At 41.9% G+C, this 24746-nt stretch overlaps 2 protein-coding genes across 2 annotated transcripts in view; one reads left to right on the forward strand and one right to left on the reverse strand.

The window, feature by feature from the left end:
- dlec1 (DLEC1 cilia and flagella associated protein) overlaps window positions 1–19863 on the reverse strand; it is a gene marked incomplete at its 5' end in the record, with an annotated part of 31227 nt that extends 11364 nt beyond the window's left edge. Inside the window, 22 exons of the mRNA XM_080793306.1 lie at window positions 38–188; window positions 924–1054; window positions 1908–1982; window positions 4534–4692; window positions 5171–5301; window positions 5419–5512; window positions 5780–5936; window positions 6295–6371; window positions 6672–6864; window positions 7696–7858; window positions 8270–8360; window positions 9761–9853; window positions 10175–10311; window positions 10600–10773; window positions 11049–11136; window positions 12349–12433; window positions 17483–17709; window positions 17974–18164; window positions 18257–18367; window positions 18730–18886; window positions 19500–19640; window positions 19753–19863. Of these exons, the coding sequence (XP_080649432.1) occupies window positions 38–188; window positions 924–1054; window positions 1908–1982; window positions 4534–4692; window positions 5171–5301; window positions 5419–5512; window positions 5780–5936; window positions 6295–6371; window positions 6672–6864; window positions 7696–7858; window positions 8270–8360; window positions 9761–9853; window positions 10175–10311; window positions 10600–10773; window positions 11049–11136; window positions 12349–12433; window positions 17483–17709; window positions 17974–18164; window positions 18257–18367; window positions 18730–18886; window positions 19500–19640; window positions 19753–19863 (2937 nt within the window). The remainder of the gene's footprint in view (window positions 1–37; window positions 189–923; window positions 1055–1907; window positions 1983–4533; window positions 4693–5170; window positions 5302–5418; window positions 5513–5779; window positions 5937–6294; window positions 6372–6671; window positions 6865–7695; window positions 7859–8269; window positions 8361–9760; window positions 9854–10174; window positions 10312–10599; window positions 10774–11048; window positions 11137–12348; window positions 12434–17482; window positions 17710–17973; window positions 18165–18256; window positions 18368–18729; window positions 18887–19499; window positions 19641–19752) is intronic.
- Window positions 19864–24164: 4301 nt separating this feature from the next.
- The window catches only part of plcd1a (phospholipase C, delta 1a), a 28422-nt gene continuing 27840 nt past the window's right edge, over window positions 24165–24746 (forward strand). Inside the window, exon 1 of the mRNA XM_080793373.1 lies at window positions 24165–24500. Within this exon, the coding sequence (XP_080649499.1) occupies window positions 24470–24500 (31 nt within the window). The 5' untranslated portion in view covers window positions 24165–24469. The remainder of the gene's footprint in view (window positions 24501–24746) is intronic.

Here is a 24746-nt window from a genome sequence, read left to right on the forward strand (position 1 = left end):
TGGCAGCGAAGGCAGTGTGTAAGCATGAGCAGCATACCGTCCAGGTGAAGGGCGCAGGGAGCATGGTCTGGTTGAACAGGGTTACGACTCCCTGGACAGGAACCCCCACGTAGAGCTCAGAGAAGACCAGCTCGCAGCTCAGCAGGCACACCTGGGGACGTTGGACATCTGCCTGCACCGACACGGCACTACACGGAACGAACACATCATGAAATAGATTAGGTTAACGGTTCTTCCCTCAAGCCGAAGTGTATTCCATTGAATTAATACTCATTTTATATCACATCACGTTGACTATTGTAGTATGACATGGGAGTGACAACACATTTCAATGGAGGAGTTAGAATTAAGTCGAATTATGTGGCCGAATCAAAGGGGAGGTATGCATTTATCTGAAAAGGCAAGCTTTTAACTTTTATTTAAAATCTCTTCAGGTTTTCTCCAGAATATGTATGACACTGATTTACTATGACATTATGGAGTCCACTAGGAGTGCACTAGTACTAGTGGTTTTCAAAGGTTTTATTTGCAAGGACGCCCGTAACTCTACGAGTGTTTAACCCATTTAGGCCTGACGTCGAAATAAAACAAACGTTTGCTCTGAAAGAATATATACCTATTCAAAGATTTGTGCTGCATTTTTACGTTCATATGAGCTTGTAGATCTGCTATTTTCCAATAGCTAAAGTATAACACAATGCTTGAAACACCAAAAGGGGTTCCCGCCCAAAATGGGTTAACTCTCTTTGTACACTCTCAGAGTTACGGATCTGTTATGGTCGTTTAGGACTAGCTCTTTATGTGTTTCTGGTAATATTGTCCGCTCAATTTGCCGCTCAAAGGGCAAAAAAATAAATTTCACAAAAATGTCCTCCACAAGCCAGCATGGCGATGACCCTCAGTGCTGTGTGTGTCCTCCTCACCATCCAGCTCCTTTGTCCACTGACAGCTCCAGCACTGAGTCAAAGTGCTGACAGGAATGTGGCCTGAAGAAGATGTCTACACTGCAGCCGCCCATAGGGGGCAGCACACCTCCACATGGCTCCACGGACATCTAGGTAACAACACAGAGCACAGTAGATGCATGCAATACTGTAAAACTAGATGCTGAATGGCAGTGGTGGAAAATGTACTCAAACTAGTACTTACAAGAAGTCCGGAATTCAAAATTTGCCATCAAAGTGTACTTAAAAGTAGCTTCTAATATATGAATTATTCCCCAAAATCTATAAATCTCTCCACTATTAAGCCAACCGGCGGTTCTACGTGCCGCACAAAGTGCGCTTTTTTCAATTGAGCACCTGCCCCTCAAAATGTCTGTGTGTTATTTACTTCTGTTGCGTCATGTTTTATTTGCTTTATTTTAATTTTAATTAGTATTTTGCTTGGCTTTTCCTTTCTAGTTTCTTTCTACACCAAATCTCTTCACCAGAAATAGACGATCTAGCTCAAAATGGCCTCTTTTCTACCGGGATTGAACCGCTTCAGTTCTTTTTTGTTTGGTCTATGAGCCAACTGGGGAGGTTTCATGGTGCTAACTATTAATTACATGTTTAACTATATCACGTGAAAACGTCAGGTAAAAACAACAATATGTGTGATAAATACGAAAAAGCTACTCCTGTGAAATGGTTATCATATATTAATTTACTTATATTGATCCTATCAACAATTTCATATAGTTATGCCCACTCAATTAATAATTAACGTTCCACTTTTGGAGCCCTTGCTCATGAACTAAAAACCTAAAAGAACTGAACCGCTTCAACCCCGGTGGAAAAGGGGCAAATGCGTCTTACTGCTAAAAAATGGAACTTGATCAGTAAATTATCTAGTAATATTGTACAATGGCCATTCATAAATGGCAGTTTCTCATTTAGTGTGGCAAAGGAAAAGGCTTACAGCACCTGGTATTCCCAGGCGGTCTCCCATCCAAGTACTAACCAGGCCCGACCCTGCTTAGCTTCCGAGATCGGACGAGATCGGGCGTGTTCAGGGTGGTATGGCCGTAAGCAACAGAAGTTGGGACCGTTGGTCTTTTATAGCTGACAGCGGCCCCGCACCGTGCGCACAAGGAAGGGAGAATTACAATGCCCTGCTGTGGTGTTTATTCTAGTTGGGCTAGCCTGGTAAAGGTTAGAAGTGGCATTTGTCAGCAGTACCCAAGTTAGTGCTGCACACGATCTAGTAATATTGTATCATGGCCAAAAATGGCAGTTTCTCATTTAGTGTGGCAAAGGAAAAAGCTTACAGCACCTGGTATTCCCAGGCGGTCTCCCATCCAAGTACTAACCAGGCCCGACCCTGCTTAGCTTCCGAGATCGGACGAGATCGGGCGTGTTCAGGGTGGTATGGCCGTAAGCAACAGAACTTCGGACCGTCTGTCTTTTATAGCTGACAGCGGCCCCGCACCGTGAGCACAAGGAAGGGAGAATTACAATGCCCTGCTGTGGTGTTTATTCTAGTTGGGCTAGCCTGCTAAAGGTTAGAAGTGGCATTTGTCAGCAGTACCCAAGTTAGTGCTGCACACGATCTAGTTGCGAACGCAATGAGCACTTACTATGAGACCTAGCAGATCATGTCTGTCTGTCTGTCTGTGTGTGTGCCTGTGTGTCCCGCTTTTGTGCCCATATATGGAGCCGAGTGATTTGTTTGTGATTGATGCAACACACTCCATATTTGGACGTATAGCTGCTTTGGGGACTCCTTATATGGTTATGGCCAAGTTAAAAACTTAACTTAAAAATAACTTAACTTAAAAAAATAACTTAAAAATAAATCTTAAAAAAAACCCAAATATGTACGAGCTGCGTTCGCTTCCCGCGTTTGCGCGTCTTACTTGTAATATTGTATCATGGCCAAAAATGGCAGTTTCTCATTTAGTGTGGCAAAGGAAAAAGCTTACAGCACCTGGTATTCCCAGGCGGTCTCCCATCCAAGTACTAACCAGGCCCGACCCTGCTTAGCTTCCGAGATCGGACGAGATCGGGCGTGTTCAGGGTGGTATGGCCGTAAGCAACAGAACTTCGGACCGTCGGTCTTTTATAGCTGACAGCGGCCCCGCACCGTGAGCACAAGGAAGGGAGAATTACAATGCCCTGCTGTGGTGTTTATTCTAGTTGGGCTGGCCTGCTAAAGGTTAGAAGTGGCATTTGTCAGCAGTACCCAAGTTAGTGCTGCACACAATCTAGTAAATTTGAGAGTTCATAATTTTATCTTAGAAATGACAAAGTTTGATTTTCCCTTTTGCCCTAGGCTTTATATACTGGGTGACCCAAAGCAGGTTGCTCATTGTGATTATGTAGATTTCATCCTCACGGCTATCATGATTGGTAGACAGATTTTTATGAGGGGTTGGAAAGCGGCGGGGAGTCCCTCGTTTCAAGAGTGGTTTGTGGAGATTGGCAGGGTTGCGGCATATGAAGAAATGGCATATAGGAGGTCTGACAGACAGGAGGCATACTTTGGTTAGACATAGCATTGGTCCGTGTTAAGATGACCGGATTAAGTTTGGCGAGGGCTGCGTTAAAACGACCGGATTAAGGTTGATGAGGGGTGCATTATTATAAGGGTTGGGAGAGGGTTAAGGTTAGGTTTAGGTGTTCTGCCCCGTGGGAGGTTCAAGGTTTCAAGGTTTCTTTATTTTTGTCTCGCGAAGGAGAAATTTGTCTTGGACCCCAAGGACGCGCCCTGCAGCATACAGATACAGGTTAGGGTTAGGGTGAGGGTTTGAGATATATATCTGTAAATGGGGAGGATATATAATGCATATTGCTGTCAGAGATCCCAATGTGTTGTGAGCGCAACATACTTCTTTTTGTCTTTTTCTTTCCCTGGATAGTGTTTAAATTGATATTACCCAGGTTCAATGGCATTGTCTTACTTTCTTTTCCCCCCGTTTTTTTTAAATGTCTTTATTGTATTGTATTGTAATGTATTGTATTATCTTTTTCTGTAAAAGTTTGGTATTGTAGTGTTGTAGGGCTAATATGCCTTTCTTATGCCAGAAATACGGTACAACGAGCTCACACATGTGACTTGGGCTGTCTTGTTTACTCACTGTTTGTTGACATTGATTGATGACTCTCGACGAATGCAACCGGTTGATTATGGCAGGACAGAAGTTGTATCGTGGGTGAGTTATGTGTAAAAGTTTCAAGTAAACGGGGCAAACAAAAACAGGCTCCAGAGTCCAGACAAACTAAATAAAGGTTTCAAACAAACAAGCACAGGGTTCAAAATAAACTAATAATTCAATAATAAAGTGTGTGTTTGTGCGTGCGTATGAGCTGTAAAATCTGTATCTCTACTGGTGTCTTTCCACACACACAGCTGTGGGCCTGTGGCATAATTAAGGCAACCGGTGGGGGCGCTATTGTAGTCCAATTGTAGTCCAAGTAGTCCTAAAAACACATATTACCCACATAAAAAACCCCAGGAAAGTGTTTCTTGTCTCCCAAACATCATTAAAATAAGATCTGGTTGCAAAATGGGTGAAGTGGCACATTAACAGGTTATTTAATTAGCACTGACCTGTGGGGGATGGTGGTGAGGGACGCTCCTCCTCTCCTCCAGGCTCCAGGAGGCCTCCACCTGGGTGATGTTAGTGAGGAGCACCGTGGCTTGGGCCTCCTCCCCCACACTCAGCAGCCCCAGGTCCAGGCTGGGGACACTGACAGTCACCTGGGGACCCTGGCCAAGTGCACATAAAGCTCATATTATAGAGTGAAACACATCCCTAGAAACATGAATCTGCACAGTATTATAAATCAGTGGTTTGGCATGTTCATGTCAAGGACTACCCAATTCAAGTGTATTTTCCTGCGGACCTCCATCTGAAAGATTCTGTGCCAGGGACGCCCATAAGAAAATATTTGTGTTGTAAAAGTAGTGGTTCACCTAAAACATTACTTATTTTCTATCAATTACACAACCCATGAAGCCTTGAATTCATGGGGATTCCTACACCAATTATCAAATAATTGCTCAGGAATGCAAACAAAGGTTGAACTACTCCTTTAAGGTTTTTCCAAAGTATTTCAATTTATTTAAAAAAAGATCCAAATGTTTTGAAAATAACCGATCTACAAGCTCACGATGCATTATGAGCATATGGTATAACATATGGTGCAACTTGTGAAATGGATCCCTCACTGGCTCTTATACATACCTTGAAGGTGACATCCATAGCCAGAGTGACAGGCGTGTGGTGATGTTCCACGTGACACAGCAGCCTGGACACAAGCTTCTCTGGTCTGCCTCCGGTCACCACCAACTCCAGATCCACACACTCGTTCATCTCTGAAGCAAAGAAATCACACACGAGTCACCCAATAAACTTTAAGTACTTTAAGTACCTTCATATACGTGTAAATGGGACTGTTTATGCATCATATCTTGGTATAATGTGCAATATACCTATTTCGCCAGTGGAGGGCACTACTTCTATTATGTGGCAGTCACTCATCCTGTCCCAGTGAAAGCAGATGGAGGACTTGCTGTGATTCCACATCTTCCACACAAAGACACAACAAGAGAATATGAGTGATTTCTGAGACCATCTAGAGTAGAACGAAGCATTCATAATAATGTTAAAATTACTTATTTTCTGTAAATTACACAACCGATGAATCCTTGAATTCATGGAGATTTGTTTTGTTTTTGTTGCATGAGCCAGTAATTTAAAATTATTGGCTCAGGGGTGTGTAATGTAATTTTGGGTGAACCACTCCTTTTAATATCAGTAAACTGCCAGTGGCACAGTGGCCTACAATAATACCCTGAATTTCCTGTGAGTGGTTGTGCCGATGAAGAGCTCTCCAGGGATGTGAATGGCGTAGGGCTCCAGTAGGACCTGGTGGGCCTCGGTTGATCCCTTCACCTCGATTTCCATGACGATGACATCGTTCACCGCGCTCTGGGGCTGTGATGACGAGCTAGAGAAGGGGAATGCAAACAAACAATAAGTGGAACAAAATTATACTTTGTCATAATAGTTTAGCTGATCTACAAAGCTTGTATAGTTTTGCTAAAAAGAAATAATGTACAAAATTAGAATGTTTTTGAAAAACTTATGATGGCATGCCCAGAATAGCGACACCAGGTATAAAGCAGTTAAGATACCTTGAGAAAACTCAACGTGTGATGTCAAAATACAGTACAATGTTGGTCTTGTTTGACAGCACTATCGTTGGATTCATGTAAATGTAACAAAAGCCCAACAAGTTCCTATCACACAAAGATTTGGCAGACCCCCTGTTGAAGACCCCTGCTGTACAGTGTTGAAGGACTTACACAGTCTCACTGCACTCCGAGGACAACTGCGGGATATCCCTCAACACAAGGTGACAGACACTGTGGTGATTCTTCAGCTAAAGACAACACAGGGAGGGAGCTGTGAATGATGTTTAGGTGTGTGTGTGTGTGTGTGTGTAATGCAAAGAATGTTTAGTAAACACTTGTATTATGTGTACAGTACAGTACACGCACAGTTTTTAGACCGTGTTGAAGGACTGTTTTTAGACTCTGTGGAAAGACAGTTTTTAGACTAATTTCCCAAACAGTGGACCGGGACCCATTTTTGTGTCACACAACCATTTTTATGGGTCGCAACCGACCCACTGTGCTCCAATAAACATGACTTCTTGCTAGCAGCGTCCACTTTACGGTACCTCTTTGGGGAAGTAGGTAAACAAGAACTCGTGGTCCTGCCCGGCGCCCAGAAGGCCCGCTGTGGGACTGACACAGAACACGTCATCTGTGGCCGGGTGGAAGTGGATGTGGGAGGGCTCCGGGGCCTCCCCTGGCAGCAGGGCATGCAGGTTGGGCTGCATGATCTGCCAGTGGAACGGCAGCTCCAAGTGACTTTAGAGAGAGAGAGAGAGATGGAGGAATGGAGAGGCACAAAGAGAAGTCTCACAGATCAGTGGCTCTCAAACATTTCAATGTCAATTACCCGCCCAAATTGAAAAGATTTTGTGCCGGGAGGCGGGGACCCCCATTAGAGAAGATTTGTGTTGTTGGAATTAAAACAAAATAACCCTTTTTTCAAAATCTTTCAAAAATAGCAGATCTACAACATTGGCAAATTTGGAATAGCTGAAGCTCGAATAAAATTGAGGCTGCTGAGCAAGAGCATTGTGTGGGAATATTTCTCCATGAATGGCCAACAGCTGTAATATAAAATATGGTTAAATATTGCTAGAGGCTCCCTGGAACCCCCTCAATGACCTCTGTGGCGGTACATAGACCACAGAGTGACTCCAGCCCCGTCAAGATGGGTATGAATAAGAGCAAAATTGCCAACATGTGAATATGATCTATTCATATGAAAGAAAAGCTGTGTGTGTGTGTGTGTGTGTGTGTGTGTGTGTGTGTGTGTATGGGGGGGGGGGGGTTGCACGTTTGTGGGTGTGTGCGAAAGAGAGGTTAAGAGAACTTCCTCTTGTCTGACAAAGTTTCATATGCACATTTGAGCGTGTGCTTTTTCTATGCGTGAGTAAATCTGCTATTTTTGTTTTCTTTTGTTTTCTTTATTTTTACGGGTGTGATTTTTATTGTATTTATAAATCTTCTCTTCTGGTTCCTTGGCACAAATGATTTTCAGATGAGGGTAAGCAGCAACATACATATCAATTTGGGGGTCGTTGACATGAAAACTACTTTAGTTACTTTCCAGCGCTGAACCAAACATACGTGTTGTTCCTAATGACAAGCGTCTTGTGCTGCAGAGTGTGGGGATTACAGGGCCCAAACCGGACGCAGTGCTCGGCTGTGAGGTCGTGCAGCTCTCCCACAATGTGCTGCTGTTGCTCACCAGATACACACACTAGGTCCAGAGCAATCAGCTGACCCTCGCCTGACACACACACACACACACACACACACACACACACACAGTCACACAGTCACACACACACAAGAGTCCAATGAATACACTTTGCTACACCATTATACTACAGCAGTGGTTCTCAAACTGTCTTTAATTTGAGCGACGAGGCCAATTCTACAAATTCCTTCTAAATCAGTAGTTCTTACAATTTCGAGATTTTTCAAAAGACTTCAAAGAAGCACAAATGAGCTATATCAGATATTTTTGAATAGCCAACGCAACAATCTAAAATGGCTGGCTATTTCAGAAAATAGCAGATGTACAAGCTCACTTGTGAGCTTGTACATCAGCTACTTTTGAGTGTGAGAACGGCCTTAGTTCTTAGTGGGTTATTATGGACTAGCATAACAAAAAATAGACAACTCCATGCTTCTTCACCTTGGATGGTTATGTCTTTAACCTGGCAGTTGTCACACACAATAGTGAAGACCTGAGAGCTCTTTTCAGCGTTGGTGGGAAAGAAGACCACCTGGATAGCACAGCAAAATCAAAAAGAACAGGGGCCGGTAGAGAAGACATATAAATATTAATTGTATTTGAGCTAAGTCAGGCATCACAGATGCGCGAGGTTGCTAAACTCAGCAGCATAAAAACAGCCCTATACAAAGCCACAGTGTAGTAATGACATTTCTTTTGGACACTTAGTTATCGTCTCAAATCAGCCAGCCTTCATGATTTTTTTATTCAACTTAGCCTAGTTGTTGTCTCAAATCAGCCTTCATGAGGGATAAACAATTACCTCATGAACAGAAATACAATTAATGCAATATCACGTATATACCGATAATAACGCATTTGGCAGGACAATTTTAAGACTTTAAACTTTTTTTGCATGGTTACGGGTTGCACTTTGGGCCAGATCTGGTCTACCAACTGCCAGTAATATCTGGCTCTATAAGTTTTGGTAAATAATTTACAGTATCTGACTGATAGTCCCACATAGTAGGCTATATAATATCTAAATAGAGAGACAACCCCCACCTGAAGCATGTTTAATATACTGTTATCCATATGGAGAATGAATTTTGGATGAATAAATTAAATAAAACGTTCACAGACCTTAAACAATACACTGTTTCCTCCATATCTACGAGGAGACCTTGAACAATGAATGAGCTCTTGTTTGAAAAGGAATACAGTTTTTTTAGGGGGGGTTGACCAGGGTGGACTACTTCTCCTGACATCACAAAGTGGATCAACTTTAGTTACTTATTGAATGTTGGGGATGGGGCAGATTTAGCGGTTCAAACATCTTTTTCCAACATTCCAAAAATGGGCCTGATCCGGAAAAACTGGCCTAGAGCAGTGGTTCTTAAAGTGGGGTCCGGGTACTCCTTCAGACTAGAGTTCCTTGGGGTGGTTCCTGGGGGTCCCCAGCTACATTTGTTAATATAGTGTCACTGTGTCACAATCATTTTAACCATATTTTATACAAAAATAGCCGATATAAAAGCTCATATGAGCTTGCACATCTATTTATTTATTAAGCGAAGATTTGTAACACAAATCTTTGCTTCTGCAGGCTTCCTTGGCCCAAACTCTTTTCAGTTGTGGGTCTGAGGCCAAATACATACATCTCTGGGGTTCCTATAGAGCGGAGCCTCTAGTCTAGTCGATTTATTTTGTCACATACTAGTCTAGTCTAGTTAACTGTTCAAACATTCCATTCTAACTCACCTCCACTGAGGCCTCGACAGAGGTGGCCTGACCAGGCTGCAGCTCATTCTAACTCACCTCCACTAAGGTGGCCTGACCAGGCTGCAGCTCATTCTAACTCGCCTCCACTAAGGTGGCCTGGCTAGGCTGCAGCTCATTCTAACTCACCTCCACTAAGGTGGCCTGGCCAGGCTGCAGCTCATTCTAACTCACCTCCACTAAGGTGGCCTGGCCAGGCTGCAGCTCAAACAGTGAGGGGCTCACTGCGAACGGCGGCTGCTCCGCGAAGCAGGCCGTTACCACAGACTAGAAATAGAAGGAAATGACAAAACCGACCATTAGTGGTCAAGCACAACACGTGACCGCAAAGGATGTTGGCTCATGTATTTTGGTATCACAGGGTGGTGATTAAACAGTAATGTTATGTTTCTCGGTCTGCAGTGTCATTGCTATGATGCAGCAAGTTTGCCTTAGCCTCGAAGACCTTGCAGGCTTATGCAAAGGCTAAAATGTAATTTTGTTAGCATGTAGACAGATGCCAGACAGAGAGAGAGAGTTTATCATCAGTCTAAATAGTATAATATATATAAGAAAAAATAGCATCATATGCGTCCTGTGGAGACTTACCCGCAGGTTAGAGGCTGGCCACTGACTCTTGGGTATGATGCAGAAGGTACCGGCACTGAGGCCATCGTTACGGCACAGAAGCTCCACGAACTTCACCCCCCCTACCAGACAGTAGCCACATTCCAGGACCCTGGGCACTGCAGGGCGTTCAGTAAACAAGTCAATAATACATCATGGGATAAGCGGATAGCAGCGACAACATTATATCATGCATAGCAGTGGTTCTCAAAGTGGGGTCCAGGGACCCTCTGGGCCCTTAGGGGTTTGTAAAGGTCCTCACGGCGGGTCCATTTGGTTAAATTTGTACACGCTCGGGTTAGGGTAAGGAACTATAATGTGTGTATTTTTGCAAGTTTGTTAAATTGTATGTATTGTTATGTGTATAAGGGTATACATGACATATTTTTCATTTTATTTTTTCTCACAGGTGAGTACTGGAGGAGGTCGCCGGGCCTTGATGGGCACCAGGAGAGGGTAGCGAGCCTGAGTCTCCACCACTATGAAGTCTTCATATTCTGCGAGGGAGTCTGGAGCGAAGCGCACCGTGTACTTACAGCTCATCCCTGGGGCGACGACGCCACCCACGCCGGGGAATCTGCCTGCCAGACAGCAAGCAGCTCACTGTTAATCTTTTCTCCTTATGTTAAATCAGTCTACATTCAGTTTTGAACAGCGCATCACCCCACACTTAAGTGTCTGTTACAGGTGCTACCAGTATGGCCATACAGGTTCAGGCTGTGGCACGTGAATGCCGCAAACCACTGACTGCATTCCATTGAGTGCATCTGTCAAAACACTCTTGCATCACTGATGACCATTTATGGTATGGCCTATTTAGCAGGATTTCCTCACTAGGATGCAAGGCGGAACTCACCCAGACCGATGGAAAAATATGGAGTGTTGGGAGGGATGACTCTCACATGGCGGCTAGTCGCCGTCAAGTTCTTCAGCTGCACTGTGGTCTGAAAGGAAAGAAGAATGACAGAACAAAAGAAGACAGAACATTAAGTGATGTCAGGAAATATTAATACACACGTAACAAGACAAGGCACCCATTTATCTCTCTGAATTGCTGAAACCCTATGTTCCCATACGGACCCTTAGGTCCTCCGACCAGCTTCTCCTGGTGGTTCCAAAAACCAGGCTGAAGCTCAGAGGGAACCAGGCTTTTTCAGTGGCAGCTCCCAAGCTTTGGAATGCCTCTGCACATAAAACAAGCCCCCATTCTTCATGGTGTTTAAATCACGCCTCAAGTTTTATCTTTATTCTTTTCCAAGCACAGCATGAGTTGTTTTCTGATGTTTAACCCATTTAGGCCTGACGTCGAAATTAAAAAAATGTCTTCTAAATCCTGACAGTTTTCTAAAATACCTCATGTTTCTGTATCAGTGGTGCTAAATATTTCATGTCAAGGACCCCAAAAATGCGCCACATTTTCACGGTTTTTCAAAAATAGCAGATCTACAAGCTTGTAGCGTGCCACTCGGTGGCGCGGTAGCGCTCGCTACTAGTTTTTATGGAAAGGTCTGCTTTCATCCCTCCATGACCAGAGTTCTCCAGGGTTCTGTACTCACCCCTTCCTTTTTTCCATAAAACTCTCTTATCGCTGTTATGCTGGTGACACTCAACTGTTTTACTCCTGCCCTCCCTTTGCCACACAGGTTGAACAGCACATCGATGCATGTCGGGCTGACATCTCAGTGTCTTTCCACCAACTCAAGTAGTAGACAATATACACAAATTCAGTAGGTTATAGAGCGCCGAAGTCCTGACATCACTCGCTCGTCCCCTTGATTCCCCTGGTTCACGGAAGTAATTTCTCTATGGAGAATAACATGGGCTAATCTAAAAATCGTTTCATATAAGCGTTGTGGTCCAAAAATAAACAAGCTGTCTCTGCGTTATTGTCAGGCAGGTGTCTCTGTATCATTTGCAACAGTGAGTCACTCATATACAATAGTCTGTTTTTAGTGAAAATGTCTACAATTCAGTAGCAGTAACAATAGTGTTTTCTCTCAATCAAGTTGATTCTTCATATCTATACGAGTGAAGCGGCCTGGATGATTTGTTTATTTTTCAAACAGTTCTTATATGAGGCGATCTAAAATCCCCCTATGGGGATTACAATGCAAATAAAAAGTAGGCTTTTGGTATCAGACAAAACATGAACTTACCTCATACACTTGACCGACAGTATAGCTAGTGAAGACCACTACTGGTGGATTTGCTAGAAAGACAGGAACAGGCTCGTTTGTGGAGCTGTCAGGGAGACAAAACGAAACAGGGCATTTAGTATTAAAGATAATCACACAGGTAAATAATGCATATAAGAGGTACAGTACTGTAACGTGGGATACACGCCCATACCTGTATTACAGCCATGGCATAGTGGCCATGGCCACTATGCCCCCTCAGTTTGACCAAATTCTCTGCCCGCACTGCCCCCATACGCCAGGTGATTTCAACATTTCTCCCCTAACTTTTTTTGGCAATATAGATCGTACAGTGGTGTCATTGTGATTTTTTACTGTCTGGTACCACGGAACGTCACACAAAAGTAGACTTAAAATAGTCAGACAAACATATTTTTACGGCACACTAGCGAAACTAAAAAGTTTGCTTTGGACGAATGAATCTGTAACTGTTCTTTGGAGTAGAACACCAAACAGCAGCAGTAGCCTACTAGAGCCATAGCAGTCCACACTGCTGTAAATCAAGTGTGTATGCTTACCTAGCCCCTCTCGGAATGTCAGAAACTTCAGTACCATTGGGTTCTGCTTGTAGGGCTACATGCTTACCGTGCTACGTGCGCTCACAGTCACCGCTCAGGTATAAACAGTTGTTGTTGTTATGCAAAGTAGTGGCCATTTGAATTCGGCACGGTACTTCACACGGTGTGAGGTGGGCGCCAGCCGCGCTAGTAAACCTAGACCACTGGGTGCTACTCATGGGGGTAGTTATAAAAGCTTTATGTAGGGTTCCGAGAGGGGCTAGGGGTAGGGGGTAGTAAGACTACTTGGTGCGTCTTGGTGGTGACTACCGTGACTTCTCTTCCGTTCCGTCCCTGTGCGTGCACGTAAAATAATTACTGGCACCACGGCGTGGTACTGCGTTCTACGAGCATGACACTTAATAGGCAATATTATATAAGAAAGCCTGAAAAAAAAAATATGTGCATGGCACCACCTGTAGATAGATCGACCACGGTCTTTCATTCTTCTTCTTGTAATTTCCGGCAGACTAGATGCCTTCCGGCACATTGCTGCCTCCCACTGGTCGGGAGTATACCTCCTTTCTGTCCATTAATTATAACTCCTATAATAGCAGTCGTGCAATTGCTGCCATGAAATTGAGCACCGCTTTTACAGTCTTTGCCTGCATGGTTACTGTCTTTGATTTGATTTGATTTCTGTATAGAGGGTATGCACGTGACATCATCATCAAACCCGGAAGTTATGCAGGATCGCCTACTGAGTATATATACTCTAAGCTACTGAGTGGCAAAAAACTACTTTCTGGCCTTGACAGCCCATACATCAAAACAGAAAAGTCCAATATGCTTGCATTAAACAATGTTGAGCAATGTTAAACTCACTTTGCCACTCGATTTGCCATTCACTTTATGCATGCGCATACCCTAGTCTATTCTTATGGGGCAACATTATTTATTCATTATAGCCTACTGAATTCTTTTACTGATTTTCTTTATTTCCTTCAGTAAGCTCAGTAATTCGGCACAGGGCCTTTTAAATTAGCCCCCAAAAAAGTCTCAAAATACTGAAAATAGCAAAAAGATATCAAACTTTGAATCTACTCCACCTCCCTCAGATTTTAACACAATTAACTCCCTGAGTCAAAGAGACTTATTTCACATGATAGATTTGTATCACAGCATGTGAATCAATCTCCACCATTTCAAAAGACGCCATGGAAAGAGATCTTGTTATAACAAGTAATGAAAGATGGAAACTGTATCTTAAAGCTATTCCTGTACTAAACTGCACTCAATAGAATAGCAGATCGAGAGACAAAACACAACAACCACAATTGTATAAGTTATAATGACATTTGTATTTACCGGCGGTATGTCTTTTGTTCCAGAAGAATATGACTGTGCCATCAACACCCCATATCCTCCTCATTGTGCATATACGTGTGGAATATAAATCCCCTCTTTTAAAAGGTGGCGAGTAGAAATTACAGACAGGTTTGTGAACAGTATTGTTTCAAAATGTGGAAAAAGGAGATAGCATGTAACAGGGCAGGAATTCCATGGCCATCGTGCTGTAATATGTTGGCCTATTTTGCTAAATGAATAGCATTTTGAATGAATTTATTCATTTTATACTACAGGTATGTGTTGAAAATCAAATCCCTTAAGTGGTGGCTTAATTTGCAGTGGGCCTTGGTACCATAAAATAAATGGACTGAATGAAAGGCCGCAAGTTTCCCCTAAAATGATGACATTCAAGAACTAATGAATACTAATGTACACGCATACAGTAGATACACACACAGGTAAACATGGAAAATGCATTCATACACACACACACACACACACACACACACACACACACACACACACCCTTCACATGGAAAAAACATATATAGCTGTTATGCATGGCTGCTGATGTGAATTAAGCTTAATTACATTAGCTTTGACATGTTACGTACATATTCAATGCAACCAATGTTAACATAACAAGTTTGACCAAAATAAGGAAGGAATGTCAAGGGTCAGATTAAAACAAATTGTATACAATATGTGCTGCAGAATGCACAAAGAGACATAATGTAGCATTCACGGGGGTATTTTCTCAGCAGCGATAAAGCCTGCCCTGCATGCTGACAAGACACAACTGGAGAATAAAATACGCCACCAGAGTTGTGGTCAACAGTGTGTCAGTAGCAACAAGAATCGCCCTCTTTGTTAACTAAAACCCTCTCCGTGGTGGAAAGTACAGGGGTCACAACCAACATGTCCGTACACGGACAAATGTGTTATTTTGATCATAAGTAACAACCACGTTTTCTTCTGAATAAGTATGACCTCTCTCGACAATTATCTATTATTTATTACACTATGCTATCTACACTATCTGCTATCTGCTATTTTTTAAACAACAATTTGAGTACTTTTACTTTGGTACTGTAGGTATTTTTTTACTTTGATATATTCGCTGCTTTTACTGGGTATGTGCTTGTTCCACCACTGGAGAACGAACGCCTAGCTTTATGAACCATATCCTGATTGCATGATATGGCTTGTTTATGGAGCCAGAAGGCCTCTCTTCATCAGTGTCCAAATCCCGTGGAGAGGACATCATATTTGCAAATAATTTGTAGCAATGATATGCTTAGACTAGGATTGGATTGACATGGATGCCATATAAGGCCAAAAGCAGAACATGAGCAGGTAGTATCAGAGATCAATGGTCGATTTAGGTAGTAAAATCAATTTAGTTTAGTAAAGTACATTTCAGTTTATACTTTCTAAGACATCATAAAGCAAGCCTGTTTCTGGCATTCATATACAGTATATCTACACTGAGTATATCTACATTCTACAGTATCTCTATAGATATTGGTCTTCCTAAGTTCCCACATTATTGGCCTACACACATACTTTCTGATATGAATAATAAACCATCACACGACTTCGCACTCACTATGGTAAATGACACTGATCATCCCCTCAACCGTCACTTTACAATCATTCAATCTGGGTGGAGTTATGGAACTTTGAGATGCATGGGATGCATGTGTGTACATGTGCGTACCTGTGTGTGCGCACACACACATGCACACAAACTGTGAAGAGTGTATTGTGTAGAAGCTGGCAGGACATTGAAAATGTGACAGTCAGATGGCAGATTGTTGTGGTCCTAAGATTTGTCTGACGCCAGCGATTCCACTCCATATTGGGATGTTGCATTGTGTCTGGCCTGGATACCAACACACATCATTCATAATGGAGTCTCGGGACCATTATTCATCAAGATTATGAATAGATTTATGATTGAGGAGATTTCATTCCTCACATGCTCACACAAGTATGTGTGCAGTGAAATGCTGGTGTGGCATACTGTAGGTCTAGTGTTCATGCTATAGCATCTCATTTTATAAGCAGATTATTATTATTCTTTTAAAAACAGGCAATCTGGGCACTCAGGACCTGATCGTCTTTTTTTCACATGTTTTGATCTCGTTTGATCCGCGAGTACTATTGACACTTTTTATATCTCCTATGAGCACCTTTAGAGAACAACTTAGCAGAAAATATTTCCACTGTGAAACTGTATTTTTTATTTGGTGTAAATAAGATCTCAACTGCTATAATCTATAGGTCAGATACAGAATAATGTGCCCATCATTACAACAACACCAGTGGTAACACGATGAGGAAGAACTTGCCTGCGGTAGGAGAAATGACATCGTGCTGGGACTATTACTGTCACGATCATGTTACACATCATTACTTTGGCACAAAAGGTGTGCCACTGCTCAGACTAAGGGAAAAGGCTGCTTGTATTTGGGTAGCGATACGAGAGAAGGATTACCTGAGCGCATGCTTTTGTGTTCAATCAAGTGTACTGTACATATGAAACCCTTTTCTATATGATACTGTATATGACCGATGGTGATGTCAATATGTCATGATTGGATCATCATAGACACTATGATACTGATGGTAAAAGGACTGTAGCAAAAACATTGTTCCGTGTAGCAGAGTAACCCTGCCAGAAATTCCAGGCTAAAGGACCCCCCCCCCCCCTATCTGAGAGAGAGAAGAAGAAGATACCCCCCACTACATATTATATGAATTGTGTTGCAGATTAAGTTTTTCCTAAATTGCATAGATAGTTTACAATTTAGGCAGTGGAATATCTATCGAATGAAACTATAAGTGTATACACTATAGATTGTTATGTCATAAAGTGCTATTTAGGTTACATAAGTTGAGCCTATAGCTTCATAGAATTGTTTTCCAGCACTATGATCAGTGACTCACGCTGCAGGGTGCTTGTAGATCGGCTATTTTTGGCTAAAGTTCCCCTCAGAATAGAGACGCTAGGGTACAAGTGGTTAATATAAAAAACATTATCCTATCACCCAAAGATTTGGCGAACCAAATCTAGATAGTAACTCTGAGGACCCCCTAGGGTTCCTAGACTCCCTGCAGAACGCATGCACTAGACTAGCTCCCTTGGTCAGGGGCAATTCCACTTTGCATGAAGTATAGATGTTTTGTTTCCCGTGTTGAGACTCCAGGTGTAATCACAGATCAGTAATCACATATTACAGTACCTCTGATCCAGCAGCGATTCCTTCCCCTCCACTGGCTTCTCAGCTCTGTTGATGCGAGGGAAGATGAGGGACTTCCCTCCCGCTTGCACGTTCGGGGGGAGGAATCGGGGGTTGAGCAAGAAGCGGTGTCGGTCCTTTAGACTCTCAAGTATGTCCCCCTTCTCTGCCATGTTCGTTGTACACGGCTTATTAACCAACTTTGGCCTGGCACGCACCCGGGTAGGTTCCTGAAATGCAAGGGAGGTGAAATATAGATTGGGAAACAACTGACGCCTTCCATTTAATACTGTAGTGTCTCACTTAATTTTTACGTCTTGCTCAAAATAATCAAGCTTTTACCAAAATTCTTAGAAACGTGTTACTGTTTGATGTTTTTTAAATGTTATCTTACATTTGTTCTCTTTAACCTGTAAGAAACATCATAATTCATGTTATGCATGATGTTTTCTAATCAATTTAAAAACGTAGTCAATGTTATCTTGACTGCTCACCTCAGTGGGTGTTTTACCCTTCATGTCAATGTCTGAGCTAGCCTCCAGGGTCAGGGTGGACTCGGAATTCTCCTGGTTAAGGATGCTGTTTTCTGTCCCCGGAATCAGTGTATAATCGTCATCCTGAGGCTCTCTGCAAACATGCATTTCGTAAGTGAAAGTAGGAATTGCATAGTGAGGTTCGGACTTCACTGAAAAGGACAAAATAAAACAGTTAATCAATGTTATAGGGATGTTAGTCAATATATTACAAATTATATGTCATATAAAGCGAGGCAGCAACCTGCGGGTGCTTCCACAAGTGGAGCTGGCTTCGTCAGGTAGTCCTGAGGACAAATCAGATTGTTCCTTTTGAGAAGATCGTTGTCCACACACCTCACAAATGCTGATCTGGCTGAAGAATTAAGGGATGAAATGACAGAAGCTTTTTAATGCAAAAATAGGCAAACATCTGCACACAGCGGAACTTGATGTGTGCTTGTGGATCCGTCACAAATATTTATTATAGAATGTGTAAGAATACGTGTGCATAATATTTTAACTTGGCGTTCGGCTCCGCTACATTTTTCTTCCCTGCTCGGCACAATTATACAAGCATCATATAGACCACAGCTGTCTCTTCTTCCCAAATATCTTCAGTGATACCGATACAGCACACAATACAACTCTTAGGCAGTGTACTATAGTATCGTACAGTACATTTATATCGGAGATCAATATAAAATACATGAATCCATAAGTTAGTTTGCATCTCACCTGGAAGGATCCCCAGCTGCTCATAAGTCTCTCCCACCTCCTCTAACATTCTCTCGTGCACTTGGTTTTCTGTGGCTGTGGCACGAAGCCGTGCCTGTATTATATGGTTCTCCAGCATATCTGCCTCTTTTATACGCTGGGTGTATTCAGTATGGGCCTGTAATAAAATTCACACATAGTAGTATATCCTTTACATTGTAAAATGTACAGTATTGTCTTTGAGTGTGCGTATGCTACATCAGTGGTTCTCAAACATGTCCATGTCAAGCATCCCCACCTAGTATTAGGCCATATCCCCATTTGAAAAGATTTTGTAGTATATATTGGAGAAGAAGACTATGCTGAAATATTGTTAGAGTGGTTTGCAAAGTGACACCCAAGGGACAGAATCCCAAAGGGTTTATGTGTGAAAAAGGAAAATACAATTATTGAAAGAAAACGTATGAAAAGATTTTGACACCCATAAAGATTTGCCAACATTTGTAAAATAAATAAATAATAATAAAATAATGATATGGCCAATCTACAAGCTCTACACGCTCCCAATGTGTCACAATACGACACATTATGAGCTTGTATCGGGACCACTTGGAATCACCCCCCCCCCCCCCCCCATATATTTCCCATTCCAAGTGTGTTTGTCATGTTCTTTCAAATATTTTCAGGAATGAGATCATATTTTTTGGTGGGTAGATCTTGTTGCGCTGGTTATTTTGAAAGTAGCTCTCAAGTCAAAAAAAGTCTGGGCAACCCTGGACTACACACTGTACCTGCTGGAGTTCTTCAACATATTTGTCATGGTAGTCACTGCCTCCCCTCTTCGTCTTGGCGAGGTTGGCAGATATGTCTCTTCCAATGACCTCTGTTGTGTAAAGGTCCTTGAAAATGCTGGCCAACACATGAGAAACATCCTATATGATGGAGAGGAAATGATAGGACGGTTAGCTGCAAAGAAATTGTTTGCCAGTATAAATATTTTTTAAATAACCAGAAAGTTTGTTTTTGTTTTAGTGTGATTCTAACCTGTGTTTTTTCTGAATTAGGTCTATGGCGGAGCATGGACATATCAAATCCTGTTTTGGGTTTTGTCTCAGATTCTTCCAGCACGGTTGCTGTAAAGTAGACTACAAGCATATTAGCACAGTCCCAGAGCTAGTATTTCCATCACTCATTTTAGGCTATTGCATTTCATTAGCTGTTACAGTGTTTACTGTTTAGGAACACATTCTAGCAAATAGAATAATCTTAAACCATTAGTTTGAGAGAAACATTCAGCCAGGCATTTATTAGCAATAAGCTACACACACAAGTTGACACAACCATGGAGGTATTTGGTCTACAATGAATAAAGAAATAGGCTATAACTGCAAACTTTATGCAGTATGCGCATTAAGTCAAAATTGTATATTTTTACTAAATGGCTTAGACACAAGTAGCAAAGATCCAGTGAGGTACATAAACAAACCTGTAGTAGGGCATTTTAAATAATCACCCTCTTGTTGCTTGTCAGCCATGATTGTAGACACTTGGTAGCCATAGCAACGGTCTCTTAAAGGCACATGCCATAGGAAAGAAATAATCATGAAAAGGCTTGCCTGGCCCTGCACCAATTGTGGAAGAATTAGTCAGTTGTTGTAGGTTACTTCAGTACAAGTAGCAATACAACAATGTAGAAATACTGCTGTTTGTTTGATTGAAGTATTTAGCAGTTTTCAGAATTACAAGTAGGCTACAAGTCCTGCAGAAAGTATATACTTACAGTGAATACCAAAGGTAAAAGTTTGGCAGAATGTAATACCTATAATCATATTATTGGATTGTAATTAACCAGTGGTGTAAAGTAACTATGTATCTTCACTCAGTAGCTACAGCAGTATTTCCATTTTTCTGTACCCACTTAACTTCTACTCCACTAATTCCGAGAGGCAAATATTAGTCCTCAACAATTACGGTAGGCTATCTGAAAACTTCACATGTGAGCTAAAACGACTTTTTTATACATTTGAAAACTTGTGAAATGGGACATTCTGCATGAGTACTTTTTACTTTTGTACTATAAAATAGTATATATTTTGATGCCAATACTTTTGTACTTTTACTGAAGTAAAGTTTGATACCAGACTTGAGTGTTTCTAGTATATTGATAGATAGATAGATAGATAGATAGATACCGGTAGATTGATTGAATAGTGTACTAGATAGAAATGTAAAACAGCAGCAGAGTACAGTCAAACACTTAGTCAAAAAGCATTTAAAAAAAATCAGACCCGTCTGAACTATGCAAAATACAAAAAATGCAAAATACGATAAGGGTAACGCAACAGGCCCACCTTTGCAGGTACTCGCTCCTGCGCCATCTGTGTGTGTGTGTGTGTGTGTGTGTGTGTGTGTGTGTGTGTGTGTGTGTGTGTGTGTGTGTGTGTGTCTGTGACTGCGCAACAGTGACACTTGGTGGTCAAACGCTATTTGCGTACTCGGACGGACAGACAGACACACATAGCTGTCTATAGGAGTGGCTAGCACCACTCCAAAATGGCCTTGTAGTCAGTCTTGTTCCATATAGGCATATAGGCCCTGCGCAATCAATAGACATTGAAGTAGGCTATCGATACGTTTACTTAAGTAAAGAAATGTAGTACTTTTTTTCCACACCACTTTACAACAATGCATTAATGTGTTAATCACTTTAATGTTGTAAGGGCTGTTTGTTTGTATGAATATCAAAATATGCAAAGTAACTAAACCTGTTGGCTGTCTAATAATAGTGGAGAAAGTATACAATATTTGCTCTGAGATATACTGGAGTAGAAGTAGCCTATAAAGTATCAAAAATGGAAATACTCAAATAAAGTAAAACATTTACTTATGTAGGCCTGCCCTACATTACTTGAATAAATTAAGCTAGTTATTTTACACTGCATACTATTATCAATTACAAACTAGAAACTTAAGAATGTATTGTTTGTTTACAGGGGTGTTTCTGTAGATGCGTGGGCTATTATTTACTTCACCTGCAGGCCTGCTTCAATATACTGCAGCCAATGATCTAAGAATAACAACTATGGACCTCCTGATATATGTTTGGACCTTCTATTCTAGCCTCTACTATTAATATTGGCAAAAATAATAATAGGATGATCTTTCTGTGCAGGCTTGCCAGTCAGCCTAATGCAGTAGCCTATAGGCTAAGCCAGAGGCGGACTTGAAATGCTAGATGCAACATGCTTGATGGGAGAATATTTGGCAACACAAACACCTATAAACTGTAGCATGTTTCACTGAGATTGTTTCTCACTGTGGAGCTCAACCTCCGTGTTGAAAGTAGCATGAGAACAGAGAATGTTTAAAGTGTATATCCTGCATTGATGGAATTGTATGCATGCAAGAAGAAGAATAGTCTCACCTGGCTGTGACTGAGTGCCATGGTGTTTAACCGGGTGTGTCTGAAAACTATTGCCAACACACTTATAGGTGATGATGTGTGGGCTGTTGTGCACTAATAACCTTTACGTAAACGTAGATCCTCTGTAATTGAAGACCTCTGGGCAACATGTACAGCCATGCAAAAAGACAATGATTCTGCAATGTGTGTAGGGCATTCAGTATCGTAAACAACACCGGGCGGGAACAAAATACTTGACTCTGCTGACTAACTCACATCATGTTCATGATGTGCTCAAGTGGGTCACTCAAAGAGGCAATTGTTGAGTTCACTTTGTAGTTCCTCGTGGTTTTTGCCAAACAAGACTGTTATTTCACAAGGCCTAACCCCAAGCACGAGAGTTCGTCGGACAGAACAGGCTGGCAGAGTCTTGTAATACAGCAGCACAAGGAGGGTCCTGTCTCCAAGGTTCTGTCTCAGTCTGCTCGCATTCTGATGAAGCAGGCCGCAGGTCTGTGTGCCAAATATATGCAGCAAAAGCAAATCTATGAAGCATTTCTCAAAGGACTAAAGCCAGTCTCACTAAATAAAAACAAGAACTGTATCATTTTAGACCATAACTGGACAAAGTGAGATTAGTGAAAATGCTGTGAAGTTATTTTAAGAACCCCAAAAGTTAATTAAATAAGTCAGTTTGTAAACTGCATCAGTGGTGTGTCTTAATAGCTCAAATTCAAAGGTCCCCAAAGGGTTGGTAAATGATGATTCAGTTGAGTCGTGTGCGTGGATAGTGGAAAACATAACACCAGGCAGTATTACACGACAAATTCAGAAGTTTAATACACACGAAATCCACAACACCTGGTACCAGGCCTGGAAGGTTCATTTTATTATTATGATTATTAAGATGATATGGACCAGTGTATGATGACACCTGGTTTTAAATTTTAAAAGACTTCCTATGTGTACAGTAGTTATACCTGCTCTAGTCTAAGCTAGACCTGCTATGTGTATACACCTATGTGTATGATGACACCTGCTCTGAGTTGTTGCTTTGGTTTAAATTTGGTTTAAAAATACCATACAATACTTCCCATGTGTACACCTTCTCTAGTCTAAGCTATACGAGTTGCTTGGACATATATTTGCATGACAACTAACACCTGCACTCAAAGCTATGATCGAGTTGCAATATAGAAGATTGTATTACTGCCATCTATGGCTAGTAAGTTTAAAACTGTATCAGTGGTGTGTCTTATAAGTTTAGTTCAAATGCAGAGGTCCCTGGTACCAAGCCTGAAAGGTTTCTTGTATTATTATTTTAAAGATGATATGGACCAGGAGTGTATGATGACACCTGCTCTGAGTTATTGCTTTGGTTTAAATAATTCCTACTGTATTTGCATCCTAACACTTGCTCTAAGCTATAGGAGTTCCTCGGACATTTGCATGACAACCAACACCTGCTCTCTAAGGTACTGTATCATCTGAGTTGCTTATAGAAGACTGATACTATAGGCTGCTACTTACAACAGCAGTATTAGAGCAAATTGTGCTGCTGTCCCGTGGTGGTGTCGCGCGTCCCCACGGGACAGCGGCACAAATTGCTCATATACTGCCCTTTAATATTTGCAATATTACTGAGACAAAGCTGAAGGGCTTTGTACCATCTTTTTTTTTTTCATTCTTCAAATAACTGGGATTCTGGGATGGCCTATATAACTGTTGCAATACCTAACCCTACCCTAACTAACCCCCATATCGTAGTAAAATGAGCAGACAATATGCAGGTCCATCTCAGGTTACCCAAGGAAGTAAATATTAAGGAAACACCACAGACATATCCAAGTTATTACTGACAGACTTGCATATAGGCTACCATGACAGAAAATGCACCATGACATTGATCTAGATAGTTTGTTACAGTTAAGTGCCAGACTGTGTTAAATGCGCTAGGCTGCAGTGCTAGCCAATCCTCATACTGTCAATCTCAGAAGTCCATTGCAAAGGTGCAGCCTCGTGTCGCGGGCTAGACTGCCGAATCAAAGTCATGAGTAAATAGAGTAGCCTACTTGTCAAACCGGTGTAGCGGTGGGTGTGGACTGAGGGCACATAAGAGCACGATGGGTTGGCATTTGCTGCTGCATACTGTCTGGGTTGGCTCAGAGCTGGACTAACTGAAGTCCGCAGTTCACAAGTACTAGGCTATATCCTGAGACTGGGCAAAGAAGGCTATCATTTGATTACCAATAGTCAACATTGGACTTGGGTGTGTACCAGATCATTTTGGAGCGCAACAGGAGGAGACGGAGAGTTTAGCCGCCAACGCATGCTTACTTCTGACTGATCCATAACAGAATGGAATCAAACGGCACAGCGGGCAAACATGGTGAGTCTATCAGTGGCACCACTGGCACTGCAGACTGGAAATTAATGTCGCCACCAGAGAGATTTACCCATGAAGACAATTTAATCAAAGTTACACAACGACGTGTACTTTTGTTCCACAGTGCGCAATACGCAGTTTACGCGCAGTAAAGCATGCAGTTTATTAATTGCTAATCAATTGTGTTATCTTATCCGTCTTATTTAGAATATCTTAGTTCATATACTCCTCCAAATGTTCAGGAGGGTT

This window comes from Protomyctophum bolini (assembly GCF_963924005.1).
Source record: "Protomyctophum bolini genome assembly, chromosome: 21".
Taxonomy (NCBI): domain Eukaryota; kingdom Metazoa; phylum Chordata; class Actinopteri; order Myctophiformes; family Myctophidae; genus Protomyctophum; species Protomyctophum bolini.